This window comes from Lagopus muta, chromosome 5, assembly GCF_023343835.1.
Source record: "Lagopus muta isolate bLagMut1 chromosome 5, bLagMut1 primary, whole genome shotgun sequence".
Taxonomy (NCBI): Eukaryota; Metazoa; Chordata; class Aves; order Galliformes; family Phasianidae; genus Lagopus; species Lagopus muta.
Genome location: NC_064437.1, coordinates 43,928,400 through 43,952,530, shown reverse-complemented (window position 1 = coordinate 43,952,530; position 24,131 = coordinate 43,928,400). Strand labels below are relative to the sequence as shown.

General features: G+C 37.0%; 1 protein-coding gene across 31 annotated transcripts in view; it reads right to left on the bottom strand.

Moving 5' to 3' along the window:
• KCNMA1 (potassium calcium-activated channel subfamily M alpha 1) overlaps window positions 1–24,131 on the bottom strand; it is a 436,284-nt gene that overhangs the window by 69,662 nt on the left and 342,491 nt on the right. For 6 of the 31 annotated variants that reach the window (XM_048946541.1, XM_048946547.1, XM_048946548.1 and 3 more), the window contains one exon: window positions 23,376–23,549. The exons of the other annotated variants lie outside the window; for them this stretch is intronic. In XM_048946541.1, the coding sequence (XP_048802498.1) occupies window positions 23,376–23,549 (174 nt within the window). The remainder of the gene's footprint in view (window positions 1–23,375; window positions 23,550–24,131) is intronic. 31 annotated transcript variants of the gene reach the window in all.

Genomic DNA, 24,131 nt, shown 5'->3' with positions numbered 1-24,131 from the left:
ATAATCATTTATGGAATTCAGTAAGCGATCATTTCACATATCAGATCCAATTATCAAACACTAAACTTCCATAGTAGCGTATGTCTTACGGCATATTCCATATAGATATAAGCAAGCTTTCCCAAGATTGTGAGTGTTCTCCATTCCTCTAATACAATTACATATTTTTAACCTTTGGAGAGTAAAATTGGTTGCTTTTATTCTAAATAGTTTGTGTCAAATACATCGGGATACACATGGAAATACATGTGTAAGCAGAGATGCAATTCTGAACACACATATAACTGTGTTCTTAGATTAAGAAGTATTGTATAACTAAGAGAGAAATATAAGCCAGCACTGTCACTTCTCAGACACATAATATAACATGCAGAACTTAAAACACTTGTGTTTTTAAGTGTATTCTGTTGTTCAGCAAAAGCATTTTACTTTTATGAAGTTTTTTAAAAATCTGATATCATTCTTGCACTGCTATGTGGGCTCAATTCCATCAAAAACATATTTGCAAAACAGAGATTGCTCTTAATTATATGGAACTGAATACATCCTTACAGACTGTCACTGCCTCATGAGGTTTGGCAACCAAACTGTTTGGATTGGGGTAATCTGTTATACCACTATGCAATTTTAAACCAGAAGTTCCACATCCATGAGGGTCCACTTCCAAGTATGTGATGAGTTTAGCATCAGCAAGCCTACTGGAAAAGAGCTATTTTCTTGTCACAGTTAAATTAGGTTTTCTTTATCTAATATGATATAAGCAATTATTTTCAAGGAAAATGGTTGCAGAATGAGTGTTCTGCCCGCATTCTACACATTTCCACAGTCTGTAAGAACTATTCAGGACATTCATCATGTACCCAAATGGTATTATTATTCTTAATTAAGAATCATGGCATTTATTGGTCATTTTGAGAGCAAATGAATAGCTTACTGAGAATAGCAAACAATAAGGAAGTAGATAAGAGTAGTAATTTAAGAAATTCCATGTTTTCTGTATTATTTCTAACTGCAGTCTGGGTGAACATTCAAGGTATTTTGGAAAATACTGTTCAGAACTTGATAAAAAACCCTGTCAACATTAGACAGGTAAAAAGTATCGCCTTTATAATGTGAGATATGAATGGGATTTAGCTAAAGGTAGTCTGAAGCTACGTACATTCTTACCCTTTCCCTTGACCCTCAACAATTCCCCTTTAAGCTCAATGAATATATGCTTGCGTATAGAATGTATTAGGGAATCATGACTGTTTCTATTTCTATATATTTTATTTATTCTAATGAAGGTAATTTGAAATGCAATCTGGAACTCCCTGAACATTTTTAAAACAACCAATGCAGTTAATCTAATGCCTATGGCAATCTCTATTTATTCTTTGTAAGTGTACACTTGCCACAACTTAAAACCAGGCTGAGCTTTAATTTAAATGCAACAAGGCAGAATACCAGTGCAGTGATTTCAACAAAATGGCTGAAACTGGCTTCAGCATGATTTGCCTGGAAGGGAAGTTGAAAATGTGTTTTAAAGGAGAAAAAATATATCCCGTCCAAAACCAGACATTCTAAACAACCACCACCAATACCCACCACTCCATTCCTCCCCCAGCTCTATCAGCTGCTGGGCTTTCAGCGCCTCTTTCGCCAGACACTAACACAGTGTTTTCCTTCATAGTCAGCCATCAGCCAGAGCTGTCACTTGCAGATACTTCATTTTTGTTTCAGCCTAATTCATACTGCACCCTCTTAATCTCTGCAGTGAGTAATGCCATGTCCCTCTGCAGATACGCCAGATCCAACACTAGAAGCACAGAGAGTGCTTTTAACTATTGGACTATCATCGTTTGAAGAAAGATTTTTTTTCTCTTCCCTCCCCCCAGCATCACTGTTCTTTCTCCTAAGCATCCTCCCAGATGCCCTCCAAAGGAGCAATCACTGCTCTGCAATGTGGCTTGTCTTCCACAAAGCCCAGCTTTCACGTGGTGGGTGAAGACTAGCTGCAGCTCTGCATTACTCAATGCAAATAATCAATATGCTGATTGAGCTTTAGGCTACCAGAGATCTTTCAATGGGAGCGACAGCAAGCCTGACTTCCCTCTTTCAATGACAAGCCTGTTTAGACTTTGCTACCTACCACTTTGTGAATCAGGCAACTGAAAATACCCACAGCAATTTCTCCAAACTGTCAGCTATTGCTGTGATTCCACCCAGCACCCCCTGAACAAGACAACAGATTAACCATTAGGCTAGATATGTTGAAAATATACAGCTTCAACCTTTCCCCAGCTAGCTCAGAGCGATGTATAGATGATTATTTCAACCGTCAGCTGCCGCATAGACTTAAACCCCTGCACAATAACTCCTGGATTCATCTGCCCCTTGTCAAACTTGCACAGCTTTAGTTTGAGCATACATAGTGTGGCAGTTTCACTGCGGATCTAGAATAATCCAGACGGCTGCTGTCTCTTTGTTAACAGGAAGCTAAACTGATGAGTTTGTAATGCATTTCTTATCAAAGGTAGCTTCAGAAAAGAAAATGTGCCCCATCAGTTTTGGTTGGATTTTAGCAGACTACCCAAATATGGGTTAATCAGAACACATCTAGACAAAAATAATATTATTAATCTTCTTTAAAAATCACTTTATAACAATGAATTATTTTTGAGATATAAATTTATAAGTACTACTGGATTTTTCTTTTATTGTGGTAAGAGATATAATGAAATATTTGACTAGAAATAAAAAACACTGCACTAGACCAGTGCAGTGGTGCTTGACAAGATACAAGAACATTAATTTTAGAAATCACAGAGCAGTGTTTGGTGTCTGAAATGGTAATTCAAATGAAAGAAGATTGCGCTTTTGGTTTATATATGCACTGCAAACTCAGGGAACGTCATTACATTGCTTTGTTTTGTTTCCTTTTTCATACAAGAGACAGATATGCTGCACGTCTATACATTTTAGTACCATGAGAAAAGCAGGAGAGGCTCACTGACGAGACACACTGTAGCTGCAGTGTGCCATCTAAAGCAGGTAAGAAAACATCAAGATCCAAGAACGTCAAGGATGCATCATTTCAGAAAAAATTACACATACTGAATGGTGCTTACATGAGACATTCTCTGAAACAGCACAGACCAATAAAGCCTCTTTTTGTTATTATTTAGTTTTTGTTGTCCCAGGCTTCTATCTTTTGGCTAAATGCTGTTAACGCTCATAAAATACCAAATGAATTGCTCTACTTTGGTCTTTTTTTTTTTTTTGGTTGTTTGTTTGCTCGTGCATGTTGGTTTTCCTTTTTTTTTTTTTTTTTTTTTTTTTTAATCTATTATTAATACAAAATTTAATCAGTGCCTTTCAGTCTTTCTTATTCTCATCACACAAAATGTATTGAAACAGGTATAGATTTCTTTCTCATCCTTGTTTTTACCTGAATGTTGTAAAAAAATACTTAAGACAAAATGCAGACTGCTGCTAGAATGGATTTGCCTATGCATTCTAGATGGCTTCTCTGATATTGTGCTAGACTCTGACAAAGTAAGTTAAACTTTCAGGGTCACATAAATATATAGAATGAAAGAGAAATTGCAGTGGTGGTTACAAACCCTGCAAACTTTTAACTCAATTTTTTTGATAAAAAAAGCTCAGGCTATGTATGGTTTTATAGTACTTGCAGCATTAAATTTATTTCTGAGGGTAGAGCAACCCCTTAAGGTTAGTGTAGAACTTTGATTTCCCTTTGCTCTTCCAGTTTAATTCAAGAGCTTAGATACTTAGAACATTTTCCAGGGGTACCAGTAGTTACCATTTCTCTATTATTATGACTTCAGCAACTGAAGACTCCAGTTAAGGCTGCTCAAATTGTGGCTGATCTACAGTCTGCTGAAGTCAAGAGAAACTCTTATATTAATTTAAGTGGACTTTGGATCAGGAGTTATTCACATCTCATGCTTCAGGGCAAAAGTCAATAAAATGGGACAGGAAGAAAGTACTTCCCATACATACACTATTTCATAATTGGCTTGGACACTTTAGAGAAGAAAGGCTTCAAATTTCATGGGCCTGGCATATTGTTCCTATAGAGAAGTATATATGAAGAGCAGTGCTGTTTGCATGTAAAAACCATCTTCCCTTTCCTAGTAGTGTACACAGTAGAAAAAAAGCCGCTTTATCTCATTTCTAATTAAATCCTAACTTAGATTAAGTCATAATTCCACTGAACATTTTCTGTTTCCAATTTCAGTATTCTGTCATACATTTTTCTTGATTTTTAGGTTCTTTGTTCTCCACTGTCTTTTCAATTTATGGCACATTCTGCAATTGTTTATGGAAGCCATTACATTGTCATTGGCAAACTGTCAAATTAAAAGTCACCGAAATTTAAAAAAAAAAAAAAAAAATCCATGCACTTCTTTACTGTCCATTTAGTTACCAATTGACTTCTCCACATATTGCAACCACACAAAATACTATTTGGGATCAGGGTGAAGAAAGAGAGACATGCCTATACTGCAGGAGTCAAAACTGAACTTTATCTGCATTCAGGGGAGGTCTGTTTTCCAAACAAAAACCAAACTAAAAGCAACTGAGTTTGCCTTTTGAGTGTGTACTTTGAAGAAAACTCATCAGTATAAATATTCTCCCTGTTAAATTTAAAGTTCTTTTAGTCCATTTTGACAAGCTGCTTTGGTGTATGAACACCGAGGAAGGAAAACAGCAAAAATGTTATCCCTGTGTCTGAAATATAAGAGCTGTTCAAGCCCTCGCGTGCCCTACCCTGTCACAACCAGCCTGGAACTCCTTTTTAGAGCTCCAGCTGCTGCATCTAGCAGAAGTATAAAAAGATTGGTCAAAGCCACCTTTTAACTTTTTAAATAGAAGATCTGATGGCCTCATGGCTACAAGCAGAGGACTGGGAATCTACTGGCTTCAAATTTAGTTCATTCACTGACCTGTTACACAGCCTATGGTTTCTTGCTTACAGTCCTCTTAAGTGTCCTCTTAAAAGTATTGTTCACTCATAGCTCTTGCTAAGACTCAAGTGGCTAAATTATCTGAAAATTTTGCTGACAATCACTCATTTCCACAGATCTGCCCCGCATATCTTGAGGTCGCTGTTTGGAAAATACATTTCATAAAAAACGTACAACATGCATGCAATAGGTGTATATTGCTATTAGTGTTTAGTTTGTTTTGCTGTTTTGTTTTAATTAGACAAGACTCTTACACCTCAAATAACTATAACATCTTTTTTCTTTACTTATAAAATAAGGGAACAAAACAACCAAACAAAAAGAACAGAGTGTCTTTTAAAGGATTTCACTATGAGCGGTGTTTTGACCATTCCCCAAGGCATGACATGTAAAAGCAAAAGGTGTCCTCTGGGGGAGCTTCTTAAGAGTAGTATCACACAGCAAACAGTATTGTTAACATTTTCCACACCCATAGTTCTAAATCCACTGCACTTTCATCAGCGATCCTTGTCTTAGTACACAGCAATCCAGTGTACTGCCTCAGAGAGGATTTCAACATCACAGGTGAAGGACACAGAGGTAAAAGCTGCAGCAAGAGCAGCAGTAGGCTATGATTATGTCCTTCTGTCAAACTGTGGAAGGAATCTGTCCTGCTGCTACTAAATAGAAGCTTCCACTTAGTTACTGAATAAACTCAGCCCATTTAGTCACTGCTAAATCCATAAGTTTTAACCCTTGTTATAAAGAAAATCAGAATACCAAAGACCAACATTTCGTCTATTTATAATTTCCATCAGCTCAACTGTATTCAGTGGAAAAATGTAAAACAGATAAAAATAACTTAGTGAGAAGAAAAAAAAGAAAAAAAAAAATCACAGGAGACCCTGCTGATTGGTCTGTTCCTTGAAATTAGAAATCCTGTATTTGCTGAAGAGACAGCATGCCATAGGAGAGTGTGCATAGAAAAGAATAGTTACATGCTTGCTTAATCTACAAATCTGAACAAGTTCTTGTTGCAAATGTTTCCTTCCTGAGAGTTAAGTTCAGATTTCACCATGCAGATATCTAATTAGAATTACTAATTTGCTATCCAGTTCAATTTATCTCTACATCTTAAAGACACACATTTCCACTGTGACTCCAGTTTACATATCCTGAAGCTTTAAACTGAAACAACTTTTCATTAGCCTGCTCACGACAAGTTCAAAAATACATTTTTGATGAAGATGTTTTCATCAACTCACTTCCTGAAAAAAAAATACATGAGGTCCCCTTGCCCATTTCCCTGTCAGCACAACACTGCTGAGTGAAGGACAGATTTGCATAAACTTCTTATAAAGATAGGGGACTGTATTCTTAACTTCTAAGATGATTCTCAAGTTCTTCTTCTGCTTCCTTGTGAGTTGTCTTAGTTCCGAAATACACAATTTATGGGAAATCGCTTTGGTGATTTTCGTTCCCTTTGCTTCTAAGTGGGCTTTTTATTTGTTTGTATTAATTAGGTTAATTTGTCACTGGTAAATTATATTTCTGTTCCTCTATAAACATAGCTACCATTGAATTTTTTTTCCCTTCTGGCAGTTGTTTACCCTAAACAAAAGGGTGTAGAAGTGCTTTTGTCTCTGAAGAACTACTGGAATCTTGACATTTAATTCTGCCTTTCTTATCATCAGCCTTATCTGACTTTCATCCACATCAGTGGAAAAACTTCAATTTATTAAATGTTAATAGGATCAGACTCAGTGATCCCCAAGACTCTTTCAGGTTCAGCTGTAATTTTCCTTTGGGATGGAGATCTTCACACTACTGTTACCTGTAAGCTCATAATATTGCTTTCATATGTTTAACTATGCATGTGTATGTAGAAGTTGGCTTCATATGCATACGCTTACGCTGTATATACCTATTCAAGAACATCCATATACAATGGATGCAAGCCATATGAAATAGTATACTTTTTTCTTTACATAATATTATTTCTTTAAAAAAAAGTATTAAAAAGTTATTGGAGAGGTTTCCTTCACTACTTATTTCTGAGCTCACAGCACCATCTGCTGGTTATATTGAGTTTTCTCCAAATATACGAAAAAGTGTAGAACAGCATTTCTAGGCAGCTGTTATAAATAGGTATTGTATTAACAGAAGACAGATTTTTAGCACGCTGGTTGCAGTTTAGCAATACACCATTAATGAAAGTATGGCTTTCATAAAAACAGGGAACGTTAATAGCTGACAAACCAATTTTCATATGCAAAGTACTGTAAGTCACAGGGTAAACATCCAAATTAATCAAATAGATTCAACCTACTGTATTAAAAGCCTATTTTTATATATGATGTTTTTATCATTTACTTATTAAAGTTTAATATCGTCCATGACATTAAGAAACCAAATTTTTTTTCCTAAATGCTCCCTATTTTAGGAAATGCTTAGGAATTACTTTACTTCAGTGTCGTAAAGCCCTGTTTATCTCTGAACAAACGTATCTTGAAAAATCCATTATTGCATGGTAAATATATCAATATAATAATACACAAGATACATCTACCTAATATTAAATCTATAAAAATTAGAAAAAAGAAAGCAAGATCTGAAATAGAAGTAGAATATATGTAGGTTGCTCCAAAAGTAATGCCTCTCATTTACTCCCATAAAAAATACAACAAATGAAAAGAGCACAATAATACTAGTTGATGGAACAAATTATCAGCTACAAGACACTATTTTTCAACATAGTCACCATCATTAGTTATGCATTTTTGCCAACAATGAACAAGAGCCTGTATGCTGTGCTTGTAAAAACCTGCACCAGTGAAAATGACCACTGTTTCACAGCTGCAATGGAAAGTGTTGCCCATGCACTCCATCTTTCATCAGCCTGAACAGATGGAAATCAGAAGGCACCAAATCCAGACTATACAGCGAGTGTGATTGGATAGTGCAGCTATGATTATCAATGAGCTCCATGGTCTTCAAACTGGGATGAGTCCAGTGCAGCATCTGATGATCAGACTCATATGTGAATGATCCAAATCTTTTATTACAAGTTCCCATATCTCTTATATACAAGTTTTCTTTTTCTAGCTTTCCCATTCATCCCTTCATCTTTCCTACCCACCTTTACATGTCAACAGAGCATTCCACAAACACTCTTCAACTGTTCATGCGTGCACTTATCCGATCAGAGCCATGAGATGTTATTTCTTCTAGAGGTGTTTTTGGTTCTCATTCTGTTTAAATTGCTCCACAGCTGCTGCCGTGAACAGTTTTTCTTGTATTCCCACAATAGAGTTGCAAAAGAAAAGTTCCCTTTTTCTCTGGCCTGACTCTGGAAGTTGAAACCTTCAGCTTAGTCAGTGCTTTAATATAGTGGTCAGAGCTGATGACTTGTCTGTGTTCCAGGAATGTTTGAAGGGTCACAGAATCACTGAACCATAGAATGGCTTGGGTTGCAGAAAACCAGAAGGATCACCCAAGTTCCAACTTCCCAGCCACAGGCAAGGATGCTAACTAACAGATCAAGTACAAGAACAGGCTCCCCAGGGCCCCATCCAACCTGGCCTTGAATACCTCCACAGGTGGGGCATCCACACCTGTGGATGGGCAACCTATTCCAGCACCTCATCACCCTCCCAGTGAAAAATTTCTCCATGACATCTAGTTTAAATTTTCTCCTCTTTAGTTTAAAATGATTCCCCCTTGTCCTATCACTATTTACCTGTGTGAAAAGTTGCTTTCCCTCCTGTTTATAATTTTAATTACTGGAAGTCATAATGAGGTCTCCCTACCTTCTCTTCTCCAAACTGAAGAAGCTCAACTCCTTCATTCTGTCTTCACAGGAGAGGTGCTCCAGCCCCCTGATCTTCATGGCCCTCTAGACTCTCTCCAAAAGCTCAAAATCTTTCTAGTGTTGGGGGCCCCAGATCTGGACACAATATTCCAGATGGAGCCTCATCAGGACAGAGTAGAGAGGAATAATGATTCCCTCACTTGCTGGCCACCCTTGTTCTGATGTAGCCCAGGATACTGTCAGCTTTCTGGGCTGCATGCAGGCATTGCTGGCTCATGTTAAGCTGTTGTTTTGTTTTGTTTTTTTTTTAAATCAATCAGGACCCCTAAGTGCTTCTCAACAGAGATACTCTCAAGGAGTTCTTCTCCCAGACTGTATGCATATATGGAATCACCACAACACAAATGCAAAACCTTGCACTTTGTTTTGATGAACTTCATTAGGTTCACATGGGCCCACCTTTTGAGTTAATCAAGGTCCATCTGGATGGCATCCTTTCCTCCTGCTGTACCAGCTGCACCACTCACCTTGGTGTCATTAGCAAACTTGCTGAGGGTATCATCTGTGTCAGTGATAAAGATGTTAAAGTCCCAGGACAGACCCCTGAAGGATATCACTCTTCACAAACCTTCAACTGGACACAGAGCCATTAACCACCACCCTCTGGCTCTGACCTTCCAACCTTAACCACTTAATCGTCCACCCTTCAAATCCACATTTCTCCAAGATAGATATAAGGATGCGGTGAGGAACCATGTCAAAGATCATGAAGAAGTCCAGGTACATGATATCAGTTGCCTTCCCTTTGTCCATTGATACCATCACTCCATCATAGCAGGCCACTAAATTGGTCAGGTATGACTCTTCCTTGGTGAAGTCACATTGGCTGTACCTTTAGAACTCCTTGTAGTTTTTAAACTTCCCTCTCCAAGCTCCATTCTATCTGTGTCTTGGCTTTCCTAATGCTATGTCTGCATGCCTGGACATCATCCCTATATTCTTCTCAGAAGTGTTCTTGTTCGCACTGCCTGTGCATGCCCTTTTTTTTTTCCCCTCAGTTTGACCAGCAGGTCCTTGTCAAGCTATGTTGGTTACCTGCCTCCCCTGCCTGCTTTTTTATTCTGAAGAACAGAGAGCTTTCGCATGCGCAGAAAGGCATCCTGAAAGAGTAGTCAGTTTTGCTCCAACCTTCCCAGGAGATCTCATCCAACAATTACTTGAACAGCCTCAAGATCACTCTCCTCATTATCAGGTTCCTGATTCCACTCTATGCCAGGCCCACATTCCTCAAGATCACAGGGGTCATTGCAGTCCAGGTTGCTTCTGATCCTAATGTCTTTAACAATCTCCTCTGCAATGGTGAGCACCAGCTCCAGCAATGCTTCACTTCTGGTCAGTCCAATATTCCAGTGCTGTCACCAATGTTTTCAACATATTGAAGATGATATTCAGCTCTATATATAGCTCCCTGGTCATACATAGTCTGTTGATTTGTGTGGATGAGCTGATTGAGACATTTTATTTCATGGTATGACAGCTGTTCATGGCCAACTGAAATGTGCCTTGTCTTTCATGGTGCTGTTGCCACAGCTGAAATGCACCACCCACTGTCTCACTGTGCTCCCAACCATGGTTTGGTCTCCAGAAGCGTACAGCAAGCGTTGATGAATTTAAATGGGTGCCATTTGCTCCTCATGGAGGAATTCAATGACACATTTGATTCATCCTCCCTTCCATGTTGGACATCAATTTGTCAGACTGCTCCTCTGCTGCCATCTGTTACATGGCAACAAAATGTACTGGCAGATAGGTTCAACCTCTACTGCTATACCACCAAATATATAGGCTATACCTGCCTCTGACATTGTGGGCCAACATAATAAAATAAAAAGCACTGTAGATTCCACTTGGAGTACTGTGTCCAGTTTTGGAGCCTCCAATGCAAGAAGGACATGGAGGGGCCACAAAGATGATTAGAGGTCTAGAGCACCTCCCTTATGAGGACAGGCTGAGAGAGCTGGGGCTTTTCTGCCGGGAGAAGAGAAGGCTAAAGGAGACCTTACAGTGGCCTTCCAGTGCCTGAAGGGAACCTACAGGAAAGCTGGGGAGAACTTTTATAAGGGCAGGTAGTGACAGGACAAGAGGAAATTGCTTTACACTGGACGAGGGTAGATTTAGACTAGATATTAAGACAACATTCTTTACTGTGAGAGTGGAACAGGTTGCGAATGCCCTCCCTCTGAAACTGTTCAAGGCCAGGCTGGACGGGGCTTTAAGCAACCTGATCTAGCAGGAGTTATCCCTGCCTATAGCAGGGGGGTTGGAACCGAATGATCTTAAAGGTCCCATCCAACCCAAACTATCCTATGATACTTTTGGAGCAGTCCCCATAGTTCATTGCTATTGAGAATTAGAGAAGTTTAGAATGCCATTTTAAGGTAAGCAATGGAAAAAACAAAGAGGAAATATATAAATACATATTTTAAAGGATGTGATGTCTACCTCAGTCTGTATCTTCAAAAGTACCTGCAAAAAAGTTAATATTCACATCTTTACCAAAGCATACAGTAGTTTGGCTAAAATTCACTGTTAGGGAGAAGAAAGGGCTGGCAATTTCAATTACAATTTTGCTTACTACTGCAATTTGATCTGTACTCAAAAGGATGGGTGTATTTGGGAAGTATTACATTTTTAATATAAAACGAATCAAAACACCTCTATACAGAGTAAATAAACAGAAAACTATAACTTCCCTCTAATTAGATTTCTAATAATTAAAACTACAATGAAAACACTGAAATACACATTCAAGTTAGGGTCGAGCTATTTAGAATTACTTTAAGAGGGAAATGCATGCTATCTTACATGCACTTCATGTAAGACTATCTACAAAAGTAAAAAGGTATAAAAATGCAGACTAACAGCTTATGAAGGAAGCTAGCAATACTGAATATTCCATCAAAGTAAATTGATAACAGCTACTCCCACGATGAGGAACAGCTTTAGAAAGGAAGCTAAATCGAAGTTAAACACATTGTGCTACAAACCACGATGCAAATATGGACATTAAGGGAGGAACCAAAGGTAGCCTAATAGCAGCATCCTCATTGCTAGTACATAAAATATCCTGAAACAAAAGGCAAGGAAAGATGGCATGGAGAATTCTGACAGGATTGCCGTAGTACTGAATTAGCAGTGCGTGTTGCCTAGCTAAGTCCTGCAGAACACTGGTATGTTCACTGTCATACCAAGGAAATCACTTAAACTCTGTGAGTATAAATTTAAAAACAGAAGATGTACATTTTCAAAGGAGTTAGCATGATAAAGAGGAAGGACTAAGAAAACAAAACAAAAATCCAACACAATAACACCAACCCTATAAAGTAAGTTTTGCAGGAAACCTCTGTTATCATTGCTGTTTAATTATCACACTAATTCCACAATAACGACTACAGTCAACTGGAGAAGAACAAACTCTTTCTAATAAACAGAGAATTAATATATTGGCTATCATAAGATTTATGGGTCAGTTACTACCCTAGAAGGAACTATATGAACCAAAAATGCCACAGGATGTTGATATATTTGGAAATAGCACTGCTGCCAGATGTTTTGAGAGTCGGATACTAAAAGAATCCAGAAATGCAGTGCTCAAGGGACACTGACAGCTGTCAAGGAAGTCATCATCCCAAAGCAAATTGCTTGGAGCTCTACCTCTGAGGATTTTATTTTGTCCTGCCTCAGGAGAAAGAAGAGGGCAGACAAAAGACTCATTTGCTAAAGGCAAATTAAAAACAATGCCTATTTTAACAGATTTTTTCTTTTCCTCACAGGCATAGCCCATCTATACTGCTGAAGAAATCTGTGGGACCTGAGGGACAACTTCAGAATGTTTCTTGAGGAGTATGCAGAGTTTGACTATCAAGGCTGAATATAACAGCCCAAAGACACAATTCCTGCATTTCCTCAAGCTACAAATTGAGATGCAAAACAGCAGATTTTCTATCTATTTAGGAGGAGAAAGGAGAAATCTCAGGAAAACTGTGGATGAATGAGCTGCAGCATTTAAATCAGTTCAATCTACCAATTAAAAAAAAAAAAAAAAAAAAAAAGCATTCGACCTTGATCAGATGCTAGGCATAGTAACATAAAAAACCTGAACAACAAAAAAAAAAGTATGCATTTTCATTCAAGAAGGAGATTATTTTTAGTTCTGATTAATTACTGAAAAGTCCCAAAGACCATGCTATAATTAAAATAAAGGCGATAATTGTCATGGGGACATCAAAATCAAAAATTGAAATAATTCCCTGCTCAATAAAGTCAACTGTAAGCACAGAGACTTCAAGAACAGCAGAATTATACAATAACAGTATATCATAGTGCATATATGAGGCACAGGACATGGGATGTAAATCAACATGCAGATGGCAAAGCTGCCCATGGGTTAAAAGACTACTAACTCCTGCTTTTGTAGAATTTCAGTCTGATTTTATATCAGACAAACCTAGACTTACCTGATCAGAGAGCCTTGGTTTGAGTCTTTCCTGTCACTGCAAATTGTGGGCTCTTTCAAATGTAACAAAAGGCTTTTGCTGAGTCGTAACTCTCCAAAGTGCAAGATGCCTGTAAGTTGGACTCTTTAGGGAAGGATCTTGTCAAATAGTGAGTATTACATTGCTGATTCCAATCTCTACCAATCCTTACGTTGTGATTATCACCACAGAACTTGTGCCGAGCCTGACACCTGTCTTTCTTCTCTCATCTTTCCTCCAAAGGCACATATTATGACTGAATGAAGAAATGAATAAGGTACATCCTATCCTGTTAGCCATGACAATGACAAGCAAAATATATTCAATGAAATATTGAATATATATGTAGGTTGGTCCAAAATCAATGTCTCCTATATATTTTAATGGAAACTACATCAGATACAAAGGAAACAATAATGCTATTTGATAGAGCAAATCCTCAGCTACAAAACACAATTTTTCAACATTGCTACCATCATTAGCTATGCATTTTTGCCAGAAGTGAACAAAAGCCTAAATGCTTTTAAAAATTCCTGCACTTAAAAAAAACCCCACTATCGCTGTTACCACTGCCAAAATGCACCACCCACCACCTCACTGTGCTCACACCTGCCGCTCAGTCTTCAGAAAATTCAGTATCAATGATATCAATGGGTGCCACTTTTTCTGAATGGAGGAATTTGGTTCCACTCCTTTGTTTCATCCTCCCTTCCGTATCAGACTTCATTTTGTCAGACTGCCCCTCCACTGTCATCTGTCACACAACAGCAAAATTTAATGGAATACTAGTGGGAAGGTTCAACTTCTACTGTCATACCACTAACATCCATCTCTGATGTTGTGAGTCAACATAATAAAACTGTATGAATTACTTTTGGAGCAGCCCTCATATCCTAGAAAAGGTCAGATTCTAAAAGAAAACAGCAACACAAATTTCTACAATACCATATGACATATCTACTCATCCATTCAGGCAAAAATTTACTCAAGAACTTCCATTTCTTGTTGCCACTCCTCTGCAGTAAAGCCGTTGTAATGTAAAATCTCACTGGAGCTCTGTGAAGCAACATGTACCACTTATATTAGAGAGTAAAGATGTTAGGAATATGGGAATGGAGATAGCAGAACACTTAATGCAAGTAATATCTATGTTAGAACAAAGGAAATGTCACGACAATCCTCTAAGATTCCATAATGTGTTTTTTTGTTTTGTTTTGTTTTTTTTTTATGGGACCTGCTGATCTTAGAGGACTTTTCCAACATAAATGATTCTATGATTCCATTATTTCATTCAGCAATTCCTAACAGTAAATAAGATCTTCAAAGTAAAGTTTAGAATCTGATGAAAACTGTAGACAATTATTTTTTCCCCAGTGATCTAAACAGAGATTTGTCCCTGCTGCTACAAATAAACGAAACCTATTAATGCCCTCCTAGTTAGCATCCCTTTTCAAAACCTAAATTAGACAGCAGCAAGGCAGTTCTGATAAATTCCACATTCCTCCTTTCTGTTATGCATTTCACTTTCCTCTCCTCGCCACGCACCTATGACCTCTTTCAGCAAAGATCAGAAGACATAAATAGCCTCCATAGATAAATCACTGTCAAAAGGACGCCTGTGATTATATTTAATGCTTCAAAACAATGATCTCAAAGCACTGTGTAGCATAAAATGTAATACAATATACGGAAAAGAAACAATAGTCATGCAGCAAGTCAGTAGTTCAGTCGAGACTGGAACGTCTGCCTTGTGCCATTGTTTCATTTTTGCTTAGGTAGAACTTCTAGTCAGACTGAAATATCCACAGAAACGTTTAACCAGATCACACTGACCACATCTTACACTCTAGTAACACTTTTTCCATCCTTCCTATTCAGAAGGATTGAACTGTACTAACAAGATATGATCTGGTATCAGTGAAGCATGCACGTGTGAGGTAGCATATAGTGTGTTTCCTAGTCATTGGTAAAAAGTGAATCACAGCAAAACAGTACTCAGTAATATATAAAATATCACAGTGAAAGTTATATCAGTGAAAGTTACAGTGTGTTATAAAAAGGTAACGCTAGCAGAAGCCAGTAAATATTCTCAAACAGTAAAAGTACAACTGAAATTTAATCTAAAGTATGTTATCAATGTATTTAAGAAGTTATATGCTAAATGAAAATCCATGAGTCTTCTGTTAAAAAAAAAAAAAAGGAAAACTTCTATTCAACCACCTTCCCTCTACTATAACCTCTGCCAAACCAATCATACAGCATGGGTGCTTGGTTTTAGGTACATAAAGAGCAAAGATGAAGTTATGTGACAACAAATCTATTTTTATATAGCACAGAAGAAAACTCACAAGGTGTATACAAATATTTGGAAAGGTTCTTGGAGCTCAGTAGAAAATAAGTTGAAATGGAAAAAATTGCCTTGCAAATTGCTTCTGGATTCCAGGCTGAGAGCTGGACCACTTAGATTTCAAGAAGTACTTCCTTCTGTACATTGTAATAAATATAGATACAATAACTTCAGAACACATGAAATGTAAAAGACCTAGGCAAGAGGACTTTTTCTATGAATGTGATGGACAATATTCCAAGTCAAGAAACATATTTTTTCTCTAAATTATAGAAGAAGCCAATCAATAAAGGCATCAATTAAAATAATGGCAATAATAATAATATTAATACAGTATGAGAAGTACTGGCTTTACAGATCAACTGTTCATTTTAATTTGGAAGCAATTTGAAAAGAACACAAATTATGCATTAAAATGTATGGGTGATTATCATGAACTGATAATTCTTTGCTGTTATTGTTTCAATATTAATTTGAGACCTTGATCAATAACATCAACATAAATTAGCTCAGACTCAAAATGGCAATCAATTTTGGGGACCTCTCCTGAAATATGGTACTAACATCTCAGCAACAATGAGCTTCTCAATCCTGCAGCTGTTTCTAAAAGCTTCCTCCCAAAGGCACATTTAAAACTAAATTAAATGCAACTTTGACTTAATTAACGTTTTAAATGATAATGAATACAATGTAGATTCATAGAAGGCATTTACATTGTGTTATAAAACTGATAAAATTTTAATAACTCTTTGTTAATAAGTTATGTCTCTCCAGACCAATAAAGCCTAAGGCAGACAGTGCTGTAGTCTAGGGCCTACTCTAGGTTCCAATGCAGGTGGAATAAGGAGGCAAGAGTCTGACTTGACACTTGACATTTGCTCCAAGCCTGTTCTGGATCAAGTCACTGCTTGTTCATAAGTACTTTATTTCATACAGTAAAGGTCAGAATTTGGGCTCAAGGCAGGGCTATGACAGAAATGCTCAAGCTGAATCTGAGCCAGCTCTGGCATCTGTCGTTTGGAATAGCTCAGAAACAGTAGAGATGGAGAGCTAACCGGCTAGCATCTGTCCCACACCAAGGAGGTAACAGGAAGAATCTACTGCCTGGTGGTAAGAAACTGTCGTGGTGAGTTTCATGACAACCAGCCACACTCAGGAACTAAAAATGCAAACATAATTTCCATGTCACCTTGCATAAGACCCTCTGCTTAATTCACTGCACAGGATGCTGACAGCACTTTTTCTAGCCTGTCCCCATCAAAGGAAGCCACTCACTAGTCCCTTCCCCATGACCCTGGTAAGAATCACTACTTGATGTAAAGGAACTAAATCCAGACTTCTTGATTTCTCTCTTCCCCACCTTTCCAATATTTGAAAGATATGCTGCTAAATTTAATATGCCCTCCATCCTTCACCCTCTCCACCACAAAGTGATGCAAGATTGCATCTCATTGTCATAGACATCACAAGTTAGGCAGAACATCCCCCTGTCAACATAATGGTATATACGGCATAAAAAAAAAAAAAAAAAAACCTCATTCTGAAAAGATGTGCTCCATTATTTATATTTTCTGGTCATAGGTAACAAGTCTGACTTTTACCATTCTACTGCCTGACAAGGAACAGCTTTGTTTGGGAGGGTTGTTTGTTGTAGGTTTTTTTTTTTCCCTACTCTTGCATTTCTGCAACTATTTTTTCACCTATACACTCATATTATTTCCCAAAGAAGGTTAAATAATTTAGCAGTTCTCAGGCTCTATTAAAATATACAACAATGAAAGAGATTCATTTTTTGTCTCTTAAAGCCAAACTACAGACCTGAAGCTATCCATTGTAGAGCACATCATTTCATGCTACTCTTTTCCCTTCTGTATTTAATGTTTCCTATTCAGCTTTTGAAACGGAAATATAATGGTTTCAGTGCATTCACACACATAAAACAATACACAAGGCTTCTGATTTCCCATTATCACAGGTTATAGAACTGGTTAAAAATATGATGAAACTCTCATGTGCACAAGTATTTGACTTCAATGGCTACAACTAAGCATGCCAGTATAATCTCCCATTTTGGTATTTTCTTTTACAATTATTCCACTGTCTAGTTTTACATGTTTCTAAACAAAACTAGCTAACAGGGTTTTTAGTGGTTTTCTTGACAGTAGCTCATAATGAGAAGAAAGATGAGATGATTTTCTCCATTATCCAGTAGCAATACAGATTACATTAATACGACACCCTGTGGTATGTCTGACTCTTCTCCAACAGTGTATTTCTATGTAAACCAAGTTACATAAAATATCTTTCCTCTGTGAAGGTGAACACTCTCTAAAATATACGCACATGTTCATTTTAGTCTTTTTAAATTATTTTTGGTGTTTTTAAATGACACACATACTGTCTTGTAAAGGTATTTAGCAGTAATATTATGGCCATGTGAATTCTCAGGGACACAATCCAGAATCCAAGTAAATTCACAGACTACTGAGGAAGTGAAGTAAAAATCTGTGAGAGGAAAGAAGAGAAAAGAAAAAGGAAAAAAAAAAAAAAAAACAACCAAGAAAATAAGAAAAAGAGGAAAAGGAAAAAAATTTGGAGTTAAGTTCATGTAAATCTATCTATTGCCCACAACATGGTATGCAGGCTTACTAGGAGTTTATTGGACAGTTATAAAAGGCACTTCATGACTTAGTTTGTTGTTGTGAATTAATTTGAATTTATTCGGCACTAGGTCTTATTATAATTGTCCATTTTCATCAATCTCATCAAATAAAAGCCTAGTGGCTACACAAATAATGCCATCATTCTCTGGTATAAAGAGGTGGTTATTCCACAAAAGTAAGCTGATTATAATTACTTTTCTAAATCTTAGAATGCTACTACTGATAGGTAATATTTCTGTCTCCTTTCCCAGCAGACCTGATCAGCTATTTATTCCTTCAGTTTTTTCATCTTAAGTCACCAAAGGCTTTTTGCATGAAAGAAAAAGGAGACAAATATGACCAAAGGGCGTTCAGTGCTTGCACCAAGGAGAGCCTCCATCCTTCCTGTAGTCACAATGGAATTCTCACAACTTGGGAATGGTGCTGAGTGCAGTGCAGAACTCCACCTTTTCATTCTAAGAGTTTTATAGATAAAATGTAAAAGCAATCACACTTACAATTGGTGTAGCAATCCCAAAATCTCTGGCCTCTGTAGGGTGATATACATATCCAGTAAACAGGACAGCACTGTAGCTTTATTGTGAAAAGAAAATTCCAGTGCTAAAAGCTAGCTTTTTGTAGGACACATACAGGACTTTCCTGCATCTTAACTCATCCAACAATTCCTTGTTGTCTTGGACAACAAGCAATAGGTTAGCCTCACTAAGTTGAAAGCATATAACAAAGTTGCCACATCCTAGGAGGAGGAAAGACTATACTGTCTTTTCAGCCAGAGTATAACCAATGAATATACAGAAGTTATAACTAAGAAATATACAACAAAGTTAGGCTAAACAAGTTAGCACACTACAGAAGAACAGATGGAAAGCTTACCCTTGTCCTGGGCTCACTGAGAAGACTCCAAGAGGAGCAGTCTCCAAAAGAGATTCTTCCCTACTGGTAGTCAGCTCTTAAATGGGGTTCTAGGAGAGATGGAGCCAGGCTCCATCCCTTCCAGTAGCACCGGTGAATTACCTTCACCTGTGCTCCCAGGACTGACTCATTCCTGACTCATAAGAGTCCAGGATTTCATAATCAACTCACTTAGAAAAGCCAAAGAATATTTATACAGCTGACACATTTTAGACATATTGACCAATGTCTGTGCTTGTCATGTCAATGATTTATTCCCACTGACTAAGTCATCAAATCTCTGGCTAAGTGACATAGCACTTCAACTCTGGTTATGGAATTTGCTTCTTTAAGTTGTAAGGGGGCACATACAGGGTATGCATTGTCCTGTGTAACACAAGACAGTGAGACAGGTAGAGTTTCTTTGACTTGGATTGCTAGCTACTCTGACAAGCATAGCTTCATCATGATATATCAGCCTTGGCTTAACAGTCAATACACCCCAAAATATTCCCCCAATCTTACTGAAAATAATTTTAAGACTTTTGAGAAAGACTCAGCAGCTAACTTGTCTGTCCTATATAAACCACTTGATAGCACTAGAATTACAGATGGAATAGACATTTCTAGACTGGGTTTGGCTTACAGATATATATATATAGTATGTACAGATATACATATATATACTTTGGCAACTCTCAAAAGTTGAGTTTTCTCCTTGGTATCCAAAGTTTATCTTACTACAGTCTTTCTTCCCAGATAAGATGCATAGGAATTTGGGCTGATCCCTGAATTAAAAATATAGTGATCATTAGCTTTTATTTTATTTTTTGCTCTAGAGATCTCTAATATTCACCATGGTGACACGTAACACTTCTCAGAGATATCAGAACACGCCAAAGCATGTTTTCTTACAAAGTGAATTAGATAGGCCTGGACCTAATTTCAGGAATGTCTGTGCTTGGAAATCAAAATTCCTGTGGCAGTGGACACAGCATAAAGACTTTCGGAGCTTGAAGTTTTGCAATTCAAGCAAGGCAGCCATATGGTGATGCAGAAACACAGAAATTAAATGTTTCAGGTTAAGATTCTGTCTGTATCAATTAATCATTTGAATGACATCTAAGATTTGGCACGGACCTAAACAGAAACATCATATTATTAGTAACATAATTTCACTTCATAGGCCACCCCAGGTTTTCCAGTGGCTGAGTGTCCCTCTACACTCTAATTCATGTGAGTCTGAAATAGAAAATATGCTTGGACCATTTGCCTGCTGTTTATGCAGCAATCTACCAAAAATGTGAAAAAAAGTGTACACCAAAAAAAAAAAAAAAAATTAAATCTATTTACTTAGATTTTCTTGTTTTGTTGATTTTGCTTTTGTTTGTTTGCTTTTACAAACAGCCGTCTATAAACTCAAAAGCTATTTCAATGCAATTATATTTAGTGAAAATAGGATTTTCATTCATGGCAAATACAAACAATTTAATATTATAAAAGAGAAACTCATTCACAGTGGAATATATTCTGCAAGTGTTACTTTCTCTACATTGTCAACAATTAACACAAGATCCCATGTACATCATCGAATATGTAAATTGATATTTTCTACTTGAAGTCAGATTCTTAACAATATTAATTCTTGCAAAAACTATTTTCTTTTTTTCAAGTAGTTTTATACAATGTTCTGATCTCATTTACCTTAAAAAGAAATGTCTGCTTTTATAACCAAAAGGAAAAAAAAAAAAAAAAAAAAAAAGGAGAGGGAGAAATGCATTAAGTGATTGTAGAAGCAAATCAACTCAACTGGGGCACCACGACCAAAGCAAGCCCTGTAATAGTATAATGACCTTTAATGAGTGTCTGGGGAAACAATACAGTCCTAGCATAAAAGACAAAGGGCAAAACCCATCATGGCTCCACTGACACTAATTTAAAATGATTTTCAGAACAACTAAAGAATGTAAGAGAGGTAATCTGATCCACCAATCTGACCTCACTTTGATTCTGGGGCCATGCTGCTGCCATTTCTAATTGTCAAACACTCTACATTTCACATCTGCTCATATTTAATGAAAAGCTGACTCTCACCACCACTCTTTGAGTTAACTAGCTCTGTCAAGATGGGCATCATACAACCCCTGTGCACTGCAAAAAAAACACAGTGATTTCTGTTGAAGCCATGCCAGTGAAATTTTGCATGTGTATATATACTTTTTAATTGGAAAAGAAAGGCTTCTGCTGGCATATAAAGAACATGAATTGGTATTGATTTTTGTACTTATTATTAACAGTCAAGGGTGACTAATCTCAAAAGGGGAAGAGTGAATTCTCTTCTGATTTGATGGAGTGATGAAGGGGGGAAAAGGCCTTTGAAAGATAGGATGGTAAAAATCCTCAAAGTTGTCAATATCATTCATCCCTCAAAATATCACATAGATTTAGCAAGTTTCCCAACAGCACTGTTTTTGATGGCAGTAACACCATGCAATGGAGGTTTTTGGCCCAGCTAGCAACAAAATAAAAAAATGTTTACTTTTACTACTTAAGTGAATTCAAAAGTCTTAAGTGAATTCAAAAGTCATTTTGAATTCACAACAAATTATGTTGTGTTTTTTGTTGCTTTTTTTTTTTCCGTGCCAAACAGTGCTTATGGCAGAAATTTCACTTATCTGTAGGGGACTCACTCATTTATCCCCATCTGGTAGCTGTTAACACTCACACTGGGACCCAACCACTTAATCTCTGTACTAGTCTGTATTAATGCAAACAATACCAGACAGTGTTACAGAGGCTGTTAGGTCATAGAAGTAACACTGCCTACAGTAACTCTCAATCCAGGAAAGTTTCACAGTCACTGTTCTTAACAAACAAGTACGATTTTCTGTGTTTTACTCTTAATACAGGGCTCTCTAAAGGATAAAAAACTCCTATAACTTGGAATAATAATTTCAAATGGCTCTTCCCTTAGCGAACTCCCACCAAGTAAATAAAAATGACATTCACAGTGCTTGTACACATAAACCAAGAAGATTTCTGCCAAAATTCCTATGAAATTCTATTAGAATCAATTTAATTGAGACAGTCTTCAGACATAAAAATGATAACAAAGATCATAGTATTGGTACATACACCACATCTCTGTCTGGAAAAATATTCAAATGTAAAAATAGCTACAGCAAAGTCATTTACTACATGGACTACACATTGCAATAAACTTAAGGCATCAAAAGGCAACCAGATGCATAATCTAACTAACTATGCAATGTTCTTAATAGTGGAATTTGTAATGACTTGTAGTGTAAAGTGGACATGCTTTCCCATCCAAACTCCTAAAATTCCTTCTGAATAACTTGTCAGTTTTACTTTGCATTTGGTTAGAGAAAGCGAAACAAACACATTCCAAGATATAGTTCTGGCTGTAATGGATGTCTGAAGAGGATAAGAGAGTGAGAAAAATCACTGTTTAACAATCTTTCTCAATAGTTGACATCACATAGATAAAGGAAGCTCTAGAATCCCTATGGCTTACCTGAAGAATTAATGACTACACAGAGTTCTAATTTTTCTCTTTTCCCCCTCAAACTCTAGTCTTTCAAAAGAGCTTTTGGAGCATATTCCAGAATAGTACTGTCCTGCTGGAAAGATTTTGCTGCTAATTTCAGTTAAAGAAATTAAAGATAATGGTAGCAGTCTAAACTAGAATGTCAGCTACTACAACTAAGCAGTTAAGTTGTATCCTGTACATTTATTCACTGACTATTGTACACTCCTATGCTGACTGTACTATTTGCATCTGCCCACTTAGCACGTCACAGATTTAGACACAGACCTGTTCCTCCAATAACGCACATATTGGTTAATAATTAAAATTTATATTGTGTGAATTAAATTAAAAAGATATCACCAAATTGCACTACTAAGTTCCTGCAAGCTATTGCAAGAGCATGCTTCATAAAGAGCACAAAAAGCAAAATAACAAATTACATTTTTCATATTAAAAATAAATAGAAACAGAAATATAAATACAGAGCTGGATTAAAATTTGGCCTTGAATTTTTTAAAAAGCATCAGCCCGATAAAACTCACAGAACTACAATGTACGACACAAGACGGGGATGATACCACAGACACCACAGACATGGAACAGCATGTGTTGGTGTTAAAACTTACAGGCACGTAAACTGGTGGAGCAATCATTAACAGAGACAGAAGAAAGTGGGAAGGCTCTCTCAAGGGTGTCCATGTTACTATGTACACTGCCTGACATGCAAGAGCAGTCACGCTCAGAGCGTCCGCAATCAAAACAACATGCCAGTTTCATTCTCTTGTAGATGGACATCTTGGCTATAACCATGTGTTGGATGATAGGAGAGGAAGAGCAGCAGGTTAATGGCAAGGTTATATATATAACAAGGCAGCTGGAAGGTAATTTAAGGGATTTAATACAGGCCTTAGTTTATGTTAACAGTCTTGACCCAGAAAAAAAATATGCAATGAGATTATTGGTAACACTTTGGCTTTACATTAAAAGCAGGGCAAAAGATAAATTGTTCTTTATTTCTCTTCAGTCTCATAGGGTGACCGCAGACATAGGGAAGAATTACTGATTACAGTCAAGTGTTTGGATCAAAAAAGAGCATAGTATAAGCAGAAAATCCTAAGAATATATTCCTCCCTTGGCACAATTAATACTGCTGGGCTAAAATGAAACAAACATATAAAGTTGATGATTCATTAGCTGTTTTTGGCTAACTCTGCTTCATATAGAAGTTGAAAACTTTCATATATATGTGTATATATATATGAATATGCATGTATACACACACAAAAACACATACACATATTCTTACACACACACATATACATGTATACACATACATACATACATATACACATATATATATTTATCCTCAAACATATGCTAAT